Source organism: Desmodus rotundus, chromosome 3, assembly GCF_022682495.2.
Source record: "Desmodus rotundus isolate HL8 chromosome 3, HLdesRot8A.1, whole genome shotgun sequence".
NCBI lineage: Eukaryota > Metazoa > Chordata > Mammalia > Chiroptera > Phyllostomidae > Desmodus > Desmodus rotundus.
Genome location: NC_071389.1, coordinates 26,378,088 through 26,396,770, shown reverse-complemented (window position 1 = coordinate 26,396,770; position 18,683 = coordinate 26,378,088). Strand labels below are relative to the sequence as shown.

The window sequence follows — 18,683 nt, the reverse complement described above, 5'->3', positions numbered from 1 at the left end:
ATGAGGCCAGACCCTAAAGGGATTGAAAAAAACAAAACAAAATATTTAACCACAGAATCAATCACTGGTCTTCCTCCTTGTGTGGCACATCACAGAAAATGACGATGTGAAACAGAAATGCGAGGGAAAACGCTGGGGGTGACAATTCCTTCCGAAGGCCTCCCAGGGTGACACACACAGCACAAGATTATAACCGTAAGATTTAGTTCTCTTGCAAGTCTGCTGTCATTTGGCTTGCTGACTGAATCTAATTTCCACACGTGTTCCAAGATTACTTAACCAAAGCCCAAAGCTGATAGATAAAAAGACCTCCCTCCCCAACTTGAAAAAGTAAAATACCACTTTCAGAATTTCTACAAGACTAGTCTTTAATCAAAAGCAACACAAAAGGGTCAAGGATAAAGAGATTACATCATTCCCACCTTGGAGAGGCATAAAACCAGGCAGAAATTTACAGAGAGCTCGGTTCTAAACTTCACCCCAACCCTTTCTTTTGTGAGAAACTTTCTCATAATCCCCAAACTTGAGCTCTCGAGTGGCAGTGTGTGGAAAGTAGATCTTCAGATGTGTGTGTGGTTCACTGTTACTGACAAGAGCCCAGTCACATGTAAGGGTTTACGACAAGCTTACTGGAGGGGGAGCCCTTTACTATCAGCAGACTGAGGTCCACTAAATTGGCTTTCAAGTCAGTGCTCCCTTGGTCACTGGCAACCGTGCAACTGATGTGAACATTTTACTTCTGCTCCTGACGCAGACCCATGTGGAAGAGCTCAGACAGACTGCCTCTCTTTCTACTCTTGGTAGTGTTATCCGTGAGGTGGAAGAGCAGATTCTCTCTCAGAACACTTCTGTGCTCCCGACCACAACCAGAGAACCACATTAAAAACGCTGCCATCTGAAACCGCTGAGTGTCAAAAGGTCTGAATTCACTCAACGAGAGCTCAGAGCCGAAGAAAAGCCAGTGGTTCTCAGGCTGCATTAAAGAGCACTCAGAGTTTCCAATAATGAGGAGACCTTTCCCCAGGTCTACCGTGTCAGGCGCTCCGGCAAAGACAAGATTCGAGTCCTCCCAAAGGCAGCGGTCCTCAACGTGGCCGCGTGTCAGAATCACCAGGGAGCGTTGGGAAAACAAGATGCCTGGGCTCTACCCCAGACTAACTGAACCAGGAATTCCTGGCATCATGTTTTTTGAAAACTCCCCTGACGACTATGAGGGTTAAGGGTTACTGCTGCTTTTTAAAGCCTGGCTACTCAAAGTGGGGTCCTTGGACCAGCAATGGCTTCACTTGGGAACTCAGAAGAAATGCAGAATCTCAGGCTCTGTTCCAAACCTACTCAATCAAAATCCGTATTTTTCACAAGATCCTCATGTGGTTCATTAAGACAATGAAGTCTGAGAAGCAGTGCTCTCTACAGGAAGGGCTCAAACACAGGACCTGTTTTGTAACAATCCACAGACCGTCAAAGTTCCCGTTTAAATGGTTATCTGACCGTGCCCTGGCTGATGTGGCTCGGTGGACTGAGTGCCGGCCTACGAACTGAAAGGTCGCCGGTTCGATTTGCAGTAGGGCACATGCCTGGGTTGCAGCCCAGGTCCCCAGTTGGGGGCCTGCAAGAGGAAGCCAATCAATGTATCTCTCGCACATTGATATTTCTCTACCTCTCTTTCTCCCTCCCTTCCCTTCTCTCTAAAAATAAATAAATAAAACCTTTAAATGGTTATCTGACTGTAATGCTAGAAATGCCATTGTCCAATCTGGAGGCACTGAAGAATGAGACGTAACTGGAAAATAAAAGAAAGTGACCTAGGCGTTACATTACAGCTAACTGAAAGCTGAATGGGATGCAGGGAATAAGATTAGATTTTTCTTTTTAAGATTCAACACTGTTGCCTCCCTACCTACCCCCACCAAAAGACAAACTTAGCTTTTTCTTGCCCACTTTCAAAGGTCTAGAGGGATACAATTCAACACCAAAAAGCCTGTCAATTACTGTTTTCAGAGCTCTGCTGAGTGGGAAGACAGTACTTCACACAATCGCCCTAGTGCACGATCATTTTGGTACGATTTTAAGTAACTTCAATTCCAGCTGAACACCACCTGGATTTATGCACAATTACTGAGTGGAGAGAGTGTGATGGCCACACTGAGATGAAAGATAAATTGCTTTTGCAGAACTCAGACCAAAATGACTAGGTCCAGTATTTCCAATACATCATGTAACATGTATCACCTAGCCAACTTCAATTACTTGTTTTTAGAACAATTTTTGTCCCAGTCTTAGAGACCACAACACCTAATGAATATTCTTATACGTTTTATTCATGTTTGGATAGTTTAAACATAGGGTTTTTAAAAAAAATCAGTTAGACATGTGATGTCAACCTGAGGCTCGGACATATCTGAGGAAGTCTGGTTATTAGCGCTGTTGAGTTCTGGAAAGGCACAGACTAAAGACTAAAATATCTGGCAACGTTACACAACAGACGCACAGAGTAGCAGATGCTGCCATGTGCCATAGGGAGAGGTAGAGGAATGGTAAGTAAAATGTAGCATACACACGTATACATGGAATATCATTCAGACTAAAGAAGGAAAGAAATCCAATCACATGCTAGAACATGGATGAACCTTGAGAACATTATGCTAAGTGAAATAGTGAAATAAGACAGTCATAAAGAGACAAATACTGTATGATTCCACATATATGGGGTACTTAAGACTGGCAAAAGTCATGGAAACAGAAGGTGGAACAGGGGTTACCAGGGGCTGGGAAGAGGAGGAAAGGACAGCAGTTGTTTGATGGGTACAGAGTTTCAGTTCTGCAAGACGAAAACGTCCTGGAGACGTGGTGCACAGCAACGTGAACATATTGAACACTACTGAACTGTACTTTTCCAAACGGTGAATTTTGCATTTTTTACCACAATTTAAAAAAAAATCAAAGCCCAACAAAATACAAAAAAGGCGAAGTGCTGAGCTTGGACCTCCAGAGTTTCTTGGTCCACTTAGCTGAGTACGGATTTGCCCCTATGCTCAGCTGGAATGCAGACTTGCTGTACTGGCCTAACCCCAACCCTGGGAGGGTGCCAGTTTTACACCAGGCTGACCCCGGCACTAAAACCTGACCAGCTTACCCAGGAGATTATCCCCATAAAATATGGGCAAAAGACTCCACTAGTGGTTTGATAACTTCATTTTTTCCTCTCTTCTCTTCCTATATACAAGACAGTAACAGTACGGATAAACCACCACCTTCAGACTGCGGAAGAGAAACAATGACTTTTCAGTGGGAATCCACATGTAAACAGAGGCCACTCTGAGAAAGGCCAAACCAAGTGCAACTTCTGAAAATCTCCCGTATAAATGAATATGACCCACAGGTATATCCACAATATGAATTAGTTTTTTACCCTTGAAGCCAGTGGACATTAACCACAATGAGAAGTTATTTTATTTTATTCATTCATTATTTGTTTAGAGTCTGTCTCCCCCACCAGAATATATGTTCTGTGACTGCAATTATCTTGTCTGTCTGGCTCACTACTGGATCCACAGAAACTAGCGTAGCTATAGTAGGTGCATAGTAAGTATTGTTGAGTAAGCAAATAAACTGACCTTGTATGTCAGAGGTTAAAAGCCAATAATGCTAAGAAATTACGACATCAGCGCTACATTAGGAAGGAATCCAGTGTCTGCTCTGGCAGGATGCTAATACCTCCAGAGCAAGAATGACACCTCTAACCCGGAGAGCTCCTTCAGAATTTGCTGACATGACACCAGTGGAACGTTCTCTCTTCGTTAAGGACATGACACCGTACTCTGAAAATATTCTAACTCTAGCCTGTCTCACCTCCTGCTACCACTATCATACCCTTAGTCCTACCTCACCCTCTACTACCCACAGTCACCTCCAGCCACGCTGAACTTCTTACTGGTCCTCTAAACAGAAAGGCCCTCCCCTCTAGGCCCCCAATGCCTTTATGGATGATAGTTCTCTCTGCTGAAAATATACTCTCCCATCCTCTCCATCTGGTGAATGCATACTGCAGTAAAATGTCCCCTTTAACTAAAGCTTCCCTAACTCAACCAGGGAGAAACAAGCCTGATGTCCCCTGTGCTCCCATAGCACTTCTACTGCTTCAGACTCATCACTGTGCCTGACTCAGTAAGTATTTAATAGACACTTATTGAATTAATGATTGTAGTTATAATTACTAGACTTATAATTAAGCTCCTCAAAAATCAGGGTTATATTTGATCCTTTTAAGTCAGTGGTTTTCAACAGGGGATGATTTTAGCTCCCAAGAGACATTTGCCAACGTCTGGAAACATTTTTGGTTGTCACGCCTGTCAAGAGGTGGGGAGAGTGCTACTGGCATCTAGTAAGTAGAGGCCAAGGACACTGCTAAACACCCTACAATGCGCAGGACTGCCCCACGACAAACAATCGCTCTGGCCAAAAATGTCAATAATGCTGCTGTTGAGAAACCCTAACATAGGTGTATCTTCTAAAACCTGGAAAGAGTCACTGCTTAGAGTAGATCTGTTGTTGAAAAAACTGCCCAACAGTTTTCATCAGGCTCTAGAAATTTGGTGGGGCCTCTAAATTGGGCCTAAGAAAAGAGCTGAAGCTACTGAAGAAAAGCGAGAGCTCTGCTTTTCTGCAATCTCTGAAAGACGTCTTACATTAAACTACCTCCAAGTCAAAGCGTCCACTATAAAGCCACATGCCTAAGGAAAGTCACTGAGATATGAAAAAAATCCTTGTACCAATAATTGTCTCACCTAAGCTAAATTATATTTTCATTCCCTACCCAAAGGTCAGGAATAAATTATAACTTTGTAAATGTGCTTGAGATTAAACATGTTTCAGTCTAAGTTTTGGTCAGGCATCTCACAGCTCTTTACACCCTTTAAAAGTTTCTCATTCTTTCTTACCACTGTTAAGTTCCGGATTTCTTCCATGACACGAGGCCAGAAGGACTGCAGGCTCTGCTGGGCATCACTGCTGCTGGTACCGCCGAATCCTCCTTCTGTGGACATTCTGACAACTGAAAACAAACACATGCATGAGACACATTAGACATAATAATAAAGTGAGACTTTCTGCCCAGGTTATTTACATCTTTCCTTGTAGATGTTTTCCCTACTTCATTCAACTTTTCAACAAGGGGACGTTAAATTACGGGTAGAAAGAAGAGGGTCAGAACCTACACTGGGTCAACTGCTTTGCGATGGGGGAAGAAAGATCAGTTAGGATCCCCACATCAGCTATAGCTGTACATAACATTATAATGTCTTAAAAGACTTACGGGGGGCTGGGGGGGGGGGGGGAGTAAAAAACTCCAGATGGCTTAAATGCTTATCTGGCAAATAGTTAAATGTAAGAAAGTTTAATCAAACACAAAGAACTAGACACTTAGTGATGCCCTAAGAATATCTATTCTGAGAAATTATTTGAAAAGGTTTAACAATGCCACTAACAGGATGCTGGCGGAGAGCTATGTAAGTCATTAAGAACTAATTCTGAAGAGCTGAAAGAAAAGCACCAAAGCAGGTGTCACGTGACCAATCATGTTACTTTCCAGGCTCCATGAGGATGCACGCTGGTATAAAGGTTGATAAATCTAAGTTTAAACTGCGAGGATGTTTGATTCACTCTTAAATGTTTGCCAGGGATTGTCCTAGAGGTCTCTGCTTTTTTTTTTTCTTTCTTTTTCCTTCTTAAGGAAATGATGAAATGAAAAGAAATGGAAGGAAAACAAGAGTACAATCTTCAAAGCAGATTTTACTCTGGTATAATGACATAAGTGGGTGATGATGTAATGGGAAAAGATTTGGAGCCAATTTCTAGTGCTGGAGGCCTACAAGAAGCTCTATACATCAACGGGAACTCTAAGTACTAGGAAGTAATATGATCTTGGAGTTTCGGGAGGGAATTAAAGTGAAGTGTTGAATCACAGTCGGGGATGACTAGATAAAATCCCGAGTCCTAAGTAACTAACTAGGTCCTCCACTCAGCTCCTATTATATTTCCACTTATCATATGCACAGAGCCTATATACTACTCTCTTCGATGTACTGAGAACAAAGTAATCTAGAGAAGCTTAATTACTTATTTTTATTAATAGAGTCTACAAGGTACTCATGACAATGAAGAGAGACGCTAATCTTTTATAAAATGGGGCAAATAAATCTTTCTAAAAATAAAAATAATTATTAAAAAATTTCAAACAAGAATCTAACTTTTATTGTACGGATCTATGGACAGGCCTGATCTTAGCAAAATCTGCCAGGCAAACTGCTATAGTCAAAGGAGGAATACGCACAATTACCAGTGTGGTATCTTATATACTTGCTAATAATGAGCGGTTTATTTGAGTGTAAACATCCGTTAGATTTAAAAAATTGTTAACAACTTTTGGTTGTCCTGTGATCTCTTCCCACAATCATTACAAAGGCGAACAATTCAAGAAACACCTTTAAAACCGTCTGTGCGCAGTCTGCTTTTAAATTCACACTGCCCCAGCTGAGGGTGTCTTGGCGCGATCAGTTCCCAAACATATGGGCGGTCACTATGAGGAGATGATGAATGGGGATTTGGCCGGCTCTGAGCACACGTTGTTGGAGTGTGGGCATGGTGGTGGTTAGGTACAAAACAGAAATTAAGTATTTCTGGAGCTCAAAAATTAATTAAAGGTTAAGTTTTTAAACCTGAGAGTCCCATCTGCGTTCGATAATCACAAATGGATAATGGAAAAAAGTATATCAGTAAAAATGTCCTTTATATTTTACTGCATCATAGAAGTTTAGGACTGAAAAAAAGACATTAAGAGCCACCCAGGCCCACCCCTCTGCTCGTGGCTCTACTTCAGCCTCTGCCCAACTCCCTCCCAATCCCACCCTTACGTGGTCATTCAGCTTACATCTGAGGTCCTCCCTCTCCAGTTCTGGGAAACTGGCTTACTGGTAGGTAAGGCATTCTGTTCCATCTTTGGAAAGTTCTGACTGTTCTTTACATTAGTTGAATTTGCAAACAAAGTTGCATTTGAGCTTTGGATTTAAAATTATAACTTTTATGATTTTTCCATCCAGAAACCTCTTTTTATAAATTACTGACTTCAAAGATACTCTCATCAGGGACAGAAGATCCTATCATGAGGAAAGAGACAAAAAGGTTTGGAGCATGTTTTCTAGCATCTTTGCACAGAGATGATTAGTAGCTAATTCTCTTAATACCTATTGGAAGGACACAAATTATGACTATAAACGAGTACTTTGATTCAAACGGCTTTCCTTAAAGTAGATCCAGTCTTGACATGGGGCTTTAAAAATCAGACCAAACCTAAAGCCACAGATTTCAGGAAAACAAACTGATGTCCTCAACATTTTCTGACCAAAGCACAATGTAACATTACAATCATAAACCTAATCATAAACACAAACAACTTTTGCTCGCCAATCATCCAAAGTTAAAAAATATAAAGCAACCTTAATCTCATCACTTATTTTAGCAATTAATATATTAACTGTAACAAAATTGATTTTGCTACAGAAGTAGCCTATTTATAACATCTACAGCCCATGGAAAATATGCTAGGTTCATCTTCTAGGATGATGAGAGAATGTATGTATGTATGTATGTATGTATATTTTTAGACAGAGGGGAAGGGAGGGGGAAAGAGAAGGAGAGAACCATCAATGTGTGGTTGCCTCTCCCACACCAGGGACCCCTGGCCTGCAACCCAGGCATGTGCCCTGCCTAGGAATCGAACTGGCAACCTTGTGATTCACAGGCCAGTCCTCAATCCACTTGAGCCACACCAGCCAGGGTGAGAGAAGGTATGTATTTAATAGTAAGAAAGAGACTTATATTCCATGATCCTCTTCATTCCATTTTCAATTGCTATCTCTATCATGGGGTAAAGCTATTTATATACAGTTGACAGGGACAAAACCGCCTTAAGGCCAAGCTACATTTGCTTCGGTCACTCTTATGAAAAATGCAAGATAGAATTTCCAGGATTTAATTCACTACTGATGTTAGATTTAACATTCATGTTCATTAATTACTTTATAAATCCTTGAATAAGACTCCCTGACTTAAGGATCAGGTGAAATATTGCATGGTTGTTGCTAGAAGGAATCTCAACTCCCAATATCTATTACCATCATTTATTTGGTTTTTAAAACAGTTTGCTTTCCAAAACTAGAAAGGGAAGAATCAAAGTCTATCATGAAAAGGCTACTGCTCCGATGTTAAACTTGACCGCCCTCTCTCCACAAGTCTTCTCTAAATATCCCCATCTGGAAGCGATGACTCCTCCTTATGAACCCAGAGTCCTCAATCTGTGTCTCTTTCTGCCCTCCTCATGTTACCTTGTATGATCATTGTTTACGTGCATGTCTTATCATATTTCCCTTTCTGCTTTATAAACACCTTGTGGCTAGGACCCGAGTATGATTCATTTCTGGATTCCTTGCAGCATCTAGTATGCAGTCCAATTAAGTAATCACTCCTGAAAAAAAGGGCAAAAGAGTTGCTGGGTATGGCCTTTCTGAGAAAGAGGCCTGTTGGAAAGTTTGCCCTGAAAGGATGGCTCAAACAACCAAAGGAAGTGGTTATCTTGTACAAACTATGCTGGGAAGCTCAGAACAAATGAGGTTCTCTCTGGGCCTTCAAAGTAAGGACTACCACCAGAAGTCCACACGACTGGAAGGGTGGACACACGGTGCTGAGCGCTGTATGGCAGACTGGAAGACAGGCAACGCAGGTGCATGCAATTGCCAAATGTAAATCTTTTGAAAGTCTGAACCTTCTCAGAAAGGAGACCAAGATAGATAAGCAGTTTGAAAAATTTATGACGATAGGTAAGGAGGAGGAAAAGGCAGGCAAATACCTGTTTGGCCATCCATTGGCAGGAAAAGGAGAAAACCATGAAGGAAATAAGATGATTCAATCAGATCCCTCACTGGCGGCCAATCTGGCTGTTACTCTAATATTTAGTCAGTCTTTATCATTCTCAAAGAAAGAAAAAGAGACCTAAGTAGTTTTCAAAACATCTCAGAAGCAGAGTGTCCCTCTTTTAGTATTCTCTTGGAAATCATTCAAACTCTTACTTTTGACCAGGTACATGCTTGCCAAATCCTCCCTTAGTGATGCCTGTATATAGAAAGAATGTATCAAAGTCATAAAATACAAAGAGAAATAGAAGGTTTTATTGCCATATTCCCTAATTTCTAAAACTCTTATACCTTTAGATTTTAGCTCTCCTATTTCTTGGCATGTCCCTCATTCTCTCTACAAAAGTCCTTTATAATGTGCCAAAACCCACAGTACTGCTCTCTGAACTAACTAAAACCAAATCAGATGTTTTGGGGTGATAATACTTTAAAACCCTAATATCACAACAACTATTCAAGTAAAAAAAAAAAAAAAGGACCACAGAAAGCTCACCTAAAATGAAGCCCAATCCTTGACGAATGCTGTTCTATTCAAGTACTAGAGCTGACTCATCCCTGGCAGTGAAGTTTTACCTAAAAATAATGCTCTCATTGTCAAATGCAAGCAAATATCTCTTAGCCCAGTTTTGAATGAAAAGCACATCCAAACATTGGTACCATCTTTCCCCTTAGTGCCTCCACACTCCAACTTGAACCCTTAGACAGCTGGGAGTGTCCTCAATCACCCCTTTGTCTCCAACTTATTATACCCCACAAGTATCTCCCTACGTGCAAAGTATGGATCTTCTTCGCTCCCTCTGTGACTTGTGTTTTGATCATGTTTTCCTGTCATTAGATGACAAGATTTTTACTTTAAAGCCCAATCGGCAGCACTATCACGTGTATTTTATGTTCCAGTACTGCTTCAGAAATTCAGTCAGTTACAGTTTTCTTTATTTGAATTAGCTAGAACTAGCTGTTGGGATGTTGTATTTCAAATGGTGAGTGAGAGTTTAAAAGAAAGAAGGAATATTAATATGAGTAAACAGATGGATAAGAAAAGAAAAAAACAGGGTAGGATTAAAGTTCATTTGAGCTTGCTATTTTAGACAGTCTTCCAAACTACAAAGAAAAATGAAAACTAAATTTGAGAACTGAGATTTCCAAAACAACACAATTCTACTAACAGAGTATTTGGTTCTCATGTGCACACAGATGGACCTCAGGACATGTGCCATTATCGATCATGGCTAAAAAGCACTTCAAGCCTCAAGGAGGCATACGCTCTCCACAATAAAACCAACCTCGGACTGACAATTTCAGAAAAAGAAAAGTAACACTGCTCTGGAAATCAAAAGACCTATGTTTGTGAACTCGCCTGCTGCCCACCGCGGGCAGCCTTGGGCCAGTCACACCACCAAGCTACTCCAGGCCTGATGTGTACACTGAACACACGCTAAGGGGTGGTCTGATCAGGAAGGCTGACACTTCACTATTTGAGGATGCCATAAATGAATAATACAAGGGAAGGCTGCATGAATAGACAGAAAAGAGGTCTTTATTTAAGCTCATCTAAGGTTTCCACTTAAGTAAGAAAGCACTAAGCTTAGTGCCAGAAACCTTACTACTTAAGTTCCCTTACATAACTGGATACCAGATGACACCAACTACTGGAAGAATGAGTAATGTAGCCTTACTGGAGACCCCTTCCCCGACGAGTGCCAAGTTTAGTGTTTGAGGGTATGTCTGTCTCTAGCTCCAAGAGGCCAAGTACAAAGCTTTTCAAACTGCCTACTGGAAAAAAAACATGCTTCCCAAAAGACTAAGGGTTGGAACTAACTGCAAACGGCCCTCCCTGAAGATCTGCTCACCAGGACACAAGGGCAGCAGAAACACGTTTCCTTCAAAAACAAAACCATGTTTCTGTTTGCTATCTACTACAACATAATCTTTTAAACAGGGCCTAGATCACAATATGAAGACCTACACCAGACAGAAAGAACTGAAACTGACAGGAAGGCATATACAGAACATTTTAAAACCTGTTTCTGTGGAAAAGAAATGGTGTCTAAACATCTTACCTCATACACTTTCTTCCTTATTCCTTCATTAACTTTCAACTTAAACCATTCCTGCATATATGACAGCAAGAAAACACTATCAGTATTTTGTATGATGGGAAAAAAAGACCAAATCTTTTAGTAAAGTATTCTAAAGCAAAGGTCCACAAGCAGGGACCTGAAGCCTCTTTTTGTAAATTAAGTTTTACTGAAGACAGCAACACCCATTCATTCACATTGTCTATGGCTGCTTTCACACTACAACTCAGAGTTAAGTGTACAACAGAAACCTTACGACCTGCAAGCTGAAAGTATTACCTGGCCCTTTACCAAAAAAGGGTCAGATAACATTCAGAACCCAGTTCTAAAAAATGTTAAGTGTTTTATTTCATCGAATCCTTCTATGACAGAGGTAGTGTTATTCCCCATTTACTGATAGGAAAACTGAGTGTCAGAGGTCGAGAAGCTTGCCCTAGATCAGTTGTTATACGGCTCATTCACCTGTTCAGCCTCCATCAGGAGTAAACTGGACAAACCCCTCTGCCCCACAAAAATATCTGTTAATCTCTTCGACCCTCCAACTTAATAGGAGTAAATAAATTCTTGCAGAAAGAATGATGAGTAACTGGTTTTTCAGGCCCTGAGCCTGAGCTGGAGACAGAAATAGTGCCAGCAGCCCGAGTCACAGTTACCCTAAAACAAAGGGCCATTTTGCTTACTGGATCCCTTCTATGATTCAGAAACTCTGAGAATAACCTCTTGTCCACCTTCTGGCAGCATCCTGTGTTTGCGTGTGCTCAGGAGAGGTAAGAAGTCTGATTAGTGTGATTCTGAAAAATGTTTCAAAGACACCACCTTAAGACCTTTAGAGTTACAAACTACCTGTCATATACATTATCCTCAACTGATCTTTACTCAGCTCAGTGATAAAGATATCAATATCATTCCAACTTTACAGATTAGAAAGCTGAGAATTGGGTATTTTAAGTTACTTGCTCAAGGTCATGATATAGTAAACAGTAGAGTTGGAAATGCAAAAGCTCTAAAATTCTGTTCTTGATTTGAGATAGCTTGTTCATTCTCACTTTCTGCACTGTTTTAAAGTACATGTCTATTCAAACTGTTCAGAGGGATGAGCAATCTCAGCTTTGATCACTGACTTAAAAGTCTTTAAATCAAAGAATCCTTTTTTATCCACTTGCTCCCCACTCCCAATATCTCTGTGGCAATCATAAAAGATGCTAATAGCACTACTGTCTCCTATCATATAAGCATCTTTCTTTTATTTCTCTGTTGTCTCTTTCCAGGCTCTAGCACTGTTTTTTCTTTTCTGTTTTGCCCTTCTCATTTGCATGTCTCTAGGTCAGTCAGTTGCACCTGTGAATACTCAGCTGTCGACAGTGGGGGGCGGTACAGTACAGGGTAAATACATTAAAGAAAATGTACTGGCCCTGGAGACCTTGCAAGGTGCTGCTGCAGGTGGGCAGAGGCTCCAAGAAGTTAAGTGATTTGCCCAGGATCACAAACATACAGCAGGTTAGTAGCCAGAAAGCAAGAATCCCCAGGTTCAGTACATGTATGTTAGAAGGTCATGAAAAATACCAAACATCACACGCAAGCCAGATGGCCTATCATCATCCCTGCTCAGAGAATTCTCAATTAAAAACCTGGGTGGTGTTATAGGGTTGTCAAGATGAGCTTGGCTGTATCGATTTGGCTGTATGGATTCTGCTATTCTGCTGATTCACAGACACAGTGAATTTTGCCCTCTGCTTGGCGTCTTTTATCATTGATTTAAATGTTCAAAGAAAGAAAAAAGGGGGGAGGGGGAGAGCAGGCATGAGATAAAACAAATCTTCCAAACAACCAAACACTAGACCTCCCCCTTCCATGTATACAGCTGTCAGGACCTGAGAGTGTAAAGACCACTTCAAAGAGCACAAAGCAGCTGAGACGGTTATGCTCATCTCTTCCATTTGTACATGGTTTGTACTTTGTAAAGTAGCTTTCTTTACAGTATGTCACTTGTTTTTCACTGCAAAAACAGCACAGGTACTGATATTCCCATTTGACAGATAAAAATACTTTATCCAGATAGACCAAGGGTCTTGCCTTTTGGGCACAGGGCAACGCATGTGCCAGAGCTGGCCTAAAACCCATACGTCCTGATTCTCAGTGGTGTGCGTTTTCACTGCATGTTCTCCTCCCTCTTTAAGAACTGATAACTCAGTAAAGGGCCAAAAACTTAAGAACCTGTGGGTCTTCTCAGCCTGGAACATAAATCCACCAACCCTTTCCTCTTTAGTTTTCCTGATCCTTCTCCGAGAAAAAGTACTCCAAAATGCCAAGATGCCAGATTCTTAGACACTTCAAAGTAGAAAGCTTAAGGGTTTTCAAGCATGGTAAAACTGCAGTTGTCCACAAGAACTGGGACTTGGGGATATCTGGCCACCAAGCACGAGTGGAGATGAGACGTTCTGGTACATCAAGCTCAAAGTTCACCCTCTCGGGGGCCTGGTGATAGAAAGTCAGCTGCTCTATCTTTTCATGATAGCTCACAGAACAGCCTTAGCCTAGCACCCTTATTGCAGATGGTTCCACAGCTGCACTCTAACAGGAGGAATCACCTGGCTAAATTTATGTAGCCCTCTGAAATTATAGTTATTGCTGCATTGTGAACATGGTGAATTCCTTTGTTCTAACTACCTCCCTAGGAGCAAAGCAAGGAGTATAAATCACAGCTAAGAACTATAATGCAACTGATTATTAAGAACACCATGGCTCATCTAAAAATACCAATCGCTATGGGCCAAGATAAGAACCCAAGGAGGTGCCCAATACATACCACAAAGTATGCTTCTACAAGCTATGGAACACCATGGAACACCTAACACAACTCTAACCTCCTATCTGTCTGGAAAAAGTCCTTTAACTACTGTATTTTGCTGTGTATAATGAGCACCCACGGTTTGTGTGCATTATACACGGGATTATTAGACCAACGTATAATGTGCATCCTTATTTTCCCCTCAAAACCTTGGGCAAAAAACTGCACATTAACAGGGCAAAATATGGTACTTATCTCACCTTAGTGAATTTAGGACTGATGAAGACAATTTTCCAACACACTGGCAGGGCTCATGCTTTGTTCTGAAAAGAAAGGTGGCTCAGTTCACCTATCTTGTTTGACAAAAACTTTGAAAAATAACTCAATTTGACTATATACTTGATCCTTTTATACAATCAACTTGATTAGTCATACAATGTAAAATTATATGCAAACTCTGCAAAAATTCTTTTTTTTTTTTACAATGTGTGTCTTTTGGGGGCAGAGATGCACAGGAAAAGGGGAGGTGGGAGGAGGAATCAGTCCCGTAAGACAGACACAGCTTTAGCTTGTTTTTTGTACACAGTGACAAGCTGCAGTGCAAAGAGCACAGGGCTTATGTCACCAGGTTCTGCCCTTGTGTCCTCAGCCACATGGGTGTCCCACCTACCTTAGGTAATTACCAAGTGAGAGAATAAATACAAAGTCACTCCGTTAACTCTGAAGTGCTATGTTTCATAGAAACATTGCAAACTGTTAACCACGCTTAACAACCTTCAAGGGTGGCTTCATGGGCATTTGCCCAGTTAATTACCAGAAAAAATCATGGAGTTCAGGATATAAATAACCAGGTAAGATGGCTAGAAATTTACCATTATGTCTCTAGTGAAAAGTTTCTTATTGCCTTTACTTTAGATTGAGGATAATTAGAACATACCTAGTCTAGAAACTAAATATAAATGCCTTATAGTAAAAATTACGCTAAACCCTACAGATGTGGTTATCTTACTCCTGGTAATTTACTGTGTGTACTGCTCATCACTGTTATCATGATCATGTGGCTATGAATTATTTGCTAAAAGCAAATGTTGCCAAATTCCTACACATATGTATTTATCATTGACTTCATGCAGAATGCTGCCGTTTGAAACTTCAAAAGCTAACTAACACCAGTAAGATTAAACACAAACAACTTGGGGCACGGGGGAACCCTCCAGTCTTTGCACTGGATGGAGATGTGTGTGTACTTCAAAGCTGAAACACGAAAACTTGAGGTTATACACACACACATATATATACATATACATGTATATCATTTATCTCAAGGAACGGCTGGACAACATTTCAAGGAAATATTTGTCCATTTTCAGAACAAGGGAATGCCACCAGATTCTAGGGTAGTTATTTCTAATCTTTTACATATCAAGGCACACACTGAAAATGTTAATACTGCCTTTCTGAATATTTAATCTATGGGCTGATACTGATGCCCTCCCTCAGTTTAACTTACCACAAGACTGAGTACCACGCATGGTGCTCTAAGCAGCCTGAGGAAATGTGGGCTATTCTGAACAGTGACACCCTTATTTGGTTGTGTGTGCCTGGACAGGGGAAGTTACAGGTATTCTCTGCTTTTAACTAAGCTAACATTCACAAAAAGGACCAAGTGACCAGAGTAAAGAATACTAGTTCATACATGGGAACTACATACTCAGGTAATAGGGGTGTGCAATTTAAAAAGCTTACAGAACACTGACCTGGAGGACTCTGCCGTGCTCATTCCTACCTGTCTCAACTTTGGGATCTGACCTTTTTTTTGTTTCCATCTTTAACATTAAGCTTTATTCTTCTGGTTCTTCTGTCCATTCTCTCCCTTGATTCTCTCCCATCCATTCCCCAAGTTCAGTTCTAATCTGTATGGCTTACATTTCAAATATAAATGGCCAATGCTGGTATTCTCCTAAATCCCAGTCCTGCATGCTGACCATCTCCAACTGGGAAGCCAGCCAGAACTCACGCCATGTATCCAAAATCACATCTATCTTCCTCTTTCCCCACACCTGCTCCTTCTAACTTTTCTCTTTCTATCTTCCAGTTACCCAGACTGGAAATCTCAGGGTCATCCTGGACTCTATTTTCAATTCTGATCAACTTCTGAATTCTGTAACAACAGTGTCCATCTCTAATCATCTTCACACTACCATTAACTTTGTTTAGGCCCTCATCACCTCCACATAATAAAAATGATGATGATGATAGCTAATATTTACTTAGTATTTGCTATATGCCAGGCCTGATTTTAAGCTCTTTACATTACTTTTAACCCTCATAAAAATCCAGTAAGAGTTGTAAACCTAGTATGTGAACTCACTGTTTCCAGTGTCTTCTACTCAGAATTCTAGTCATTTCTAGATGATGATTAATAAATCTTATAAAAGCATGGCTCCAATAATGCCACATGAACCTATTACCCCAAATCTTCAACAGTTCACCAATGTCAAGCAGAGACAGTTCGGATTTCTTAGCTAGGCAGTCAAAGCCCTCCAATACCTGACCCAACTTACATCTCCACACTTCTTTCTTTTGCCAGTCCCTCCTGTCCTGAACTCATCTCCACATGCTCTAAACAGACTAGCCCATTTTCTGCTCTCTTCGGCCCACACTGCACTTTTTCAACCATGACCTTGCTCCTCCTGTTCCACATGCCTGGAATGCCCTTATCCCTACTCCCCGAGTCCAACGCCCAGTTCAACTGCCCCCCCCCTTCATTCCTAAGCTATAAGTAAAGGTGTCCCCTCCTCTAAAGTCTGTGTCCTGTGTTTGTGTTTTCCACATCAGATTCATGTATTTGATACACAACATCTGTCTCCCCTACTGGACTGTTAGATCCTATGGTTTTAGTTGTATAGATTTTCAAAGTTTTCACATAAAAGGTATGAATGCATGGTGAATTAGTGAAAGAAATGTAAAGCATCCAACTTTAGAATTTTCTTAAAGCTAAGAACTATATACCTTAGAATACAGATAAAGGAAACATTCATTTTATCTGGATATTTCCAGTCAAGCAGCTTTTCCCTTTAATTTTCTATGTAATTGAAACTATGGAGACAGACCAAAATGATAGCACGTTCGAGAAAAAAAAGATAACCAGGTGAATTGGCACTGCTGTTTGCTGTGGCTATTTTAGTCTCCATTCTTCCTTTGAACTAAGGAACACAAGGTCACAAGCTATGTTATGCCTCTTAAAGTTAAACATTTACTAGGTTTTTTTAATCTTTCGTTCTGTCTTTATGCTGGAATTTACCATCATTTCTTACCCTTCAGCTGCCCTTTTTCATTGTAGGGTGCAAAACTATAATTTAATCTATAGTAAACACTCTAAATAGAGAAAAACTCTTCATCAATTATTGAACGGTGGGGTCTGGCTTTGGGATGTGCCGAAGGGAGAGACAGAAAGATAAGGGTGATAATACAAATAGGATCTGACCAACTTTTAAACAGCTGGGCCCAAAACTGAGGCAGCAGAACAGATTAAAAAGAAAACTAAGTTTCTGGAAAATACAGACAAGAAGTAGATACCATCCTTGTGTGTATCTACTGTAATTTTCAAACACAGTATAACTCAGGACTAAATATTACTAAGTTACAACATCTAAGCTCCCATTCCTTCAGTAAACTTAACTTTTGTTCAAATATATGAAGGTGGTAAAAAGAAATCCAGCTACAAAAAAATTAAAAATTTCAAGTACTTATAGTCTATCAGAGAATACACAAAATAAGAACAAAAACCAAGTCCACACTACACAAACACACAAGTGCAGATACGCAATGCCACTTTGCTGGTGGTAAAGATTAAAGTTGGCATAGGTAAAATATTATTTTGGGAGTATACTGACAATGACTTCTATTTCAGACTTGTCAAATGCTTGAAATAATCCTGGGATCTTTGTTTATTAAAAACAGGTTGGCTTAACAACTCACTTGAAGAACCAGGCCCAAACTTGTTTGGGAATTAGCTTGCTCTTGAGGTGTGTTAACAAAAACAAATAAAACAAAACAAAACCAATGAACTGGCATGCAGGTGTTGTATTTGTAAACCTTAGTTTACTTCCTTGTAATGCATAAAAGTAACCCAGCTCTCTGGGACACCTCAGCCAGGTGGGCACCATTAGCTTCCTAGCTGATTCTCAGCTTTCTGAATAAACAACTGGCTGAGGCAAGAGATCTTCAGATCCCAAAAGGGAGGGAAAGTCTGCTACCACAGCAGACATTCCAACCAACAGATTCTACATGGAGACTTCTGAACCTCTCCCACGGCCCAGTTTCTGTGTTCAAATAGCAAACCTGTACAGATGTACCAAAATACAGAGAAGTATGGAAAGTAAAAAGCAAACACAACCTAAAGGAATATCAGAAACATGGAATGAACTGAGTGGGAGCTGAATCTCTGAGCTTAAGCAGGCTAGTCATTAAAAGGCTGAAAGATTGGGGCACCTAACCTCTCTGGGCCTCAACTTCCCCATTTTACAAGAAGCACCTAGACTAGACCCCTAAGTGATTTCTATGAACCTAAACTTAAGAATATACAAACTCTGTATGCATTTCTGATCAAGGACCGAGATAGGCAAAATAACTTCATTCATGCTTTAAGAATGTTTTTTGGGTAACAAGCCTCCCCAAAGTATACAGCTTCATTAAAAGGAGACCTCATCTTATTTTAGGATCAAAAAGCCCACATTAACCATGACTGCTGTTTTCAAATATACGCATCCCCAGAACTGGAATTTTATTTGGAGAGGCTGATGACAATTGGCCAGGCTTTCTTCTGTCTGAATACAATTCTTTCAATGC

At 40.6% G+C, this 18,683-nt stretch overlaps 1 protein-coding gene across 9 annotated transcripts in view; it reads right to left on the bottom strand.

Moving 5' to 3' along the window:
• NFYC (nuclear transcription factor Y subunit gamma) overlaps positions 1-18,683 on the bottom strand; it is a 63,657-nt gene that overhangs the window by 24,269 nt on the left and 20,705 nt on the right. For 8 of the 9 annotated variants that reach the window (XM_045190886.2, XM_024554639.3, XM_053920046.1 and 5 more), the window contains one exon: positions 4,941-5,053. In XM_045190886.2, the coding sequence (XP_045046821.1) occupies positions 4,941-5,045 (105 nt within the window). In that variant the 5' untranslated portion in view covers positions 5,046-5,053. Of the gene's footprint in view, positions 1-4,940; positions 5,054-11,026; positions 11,046-18,683 lie in introns of those variants that run through there. The other variant, XM_045190887.2, reaches the window with a different exon arrangement.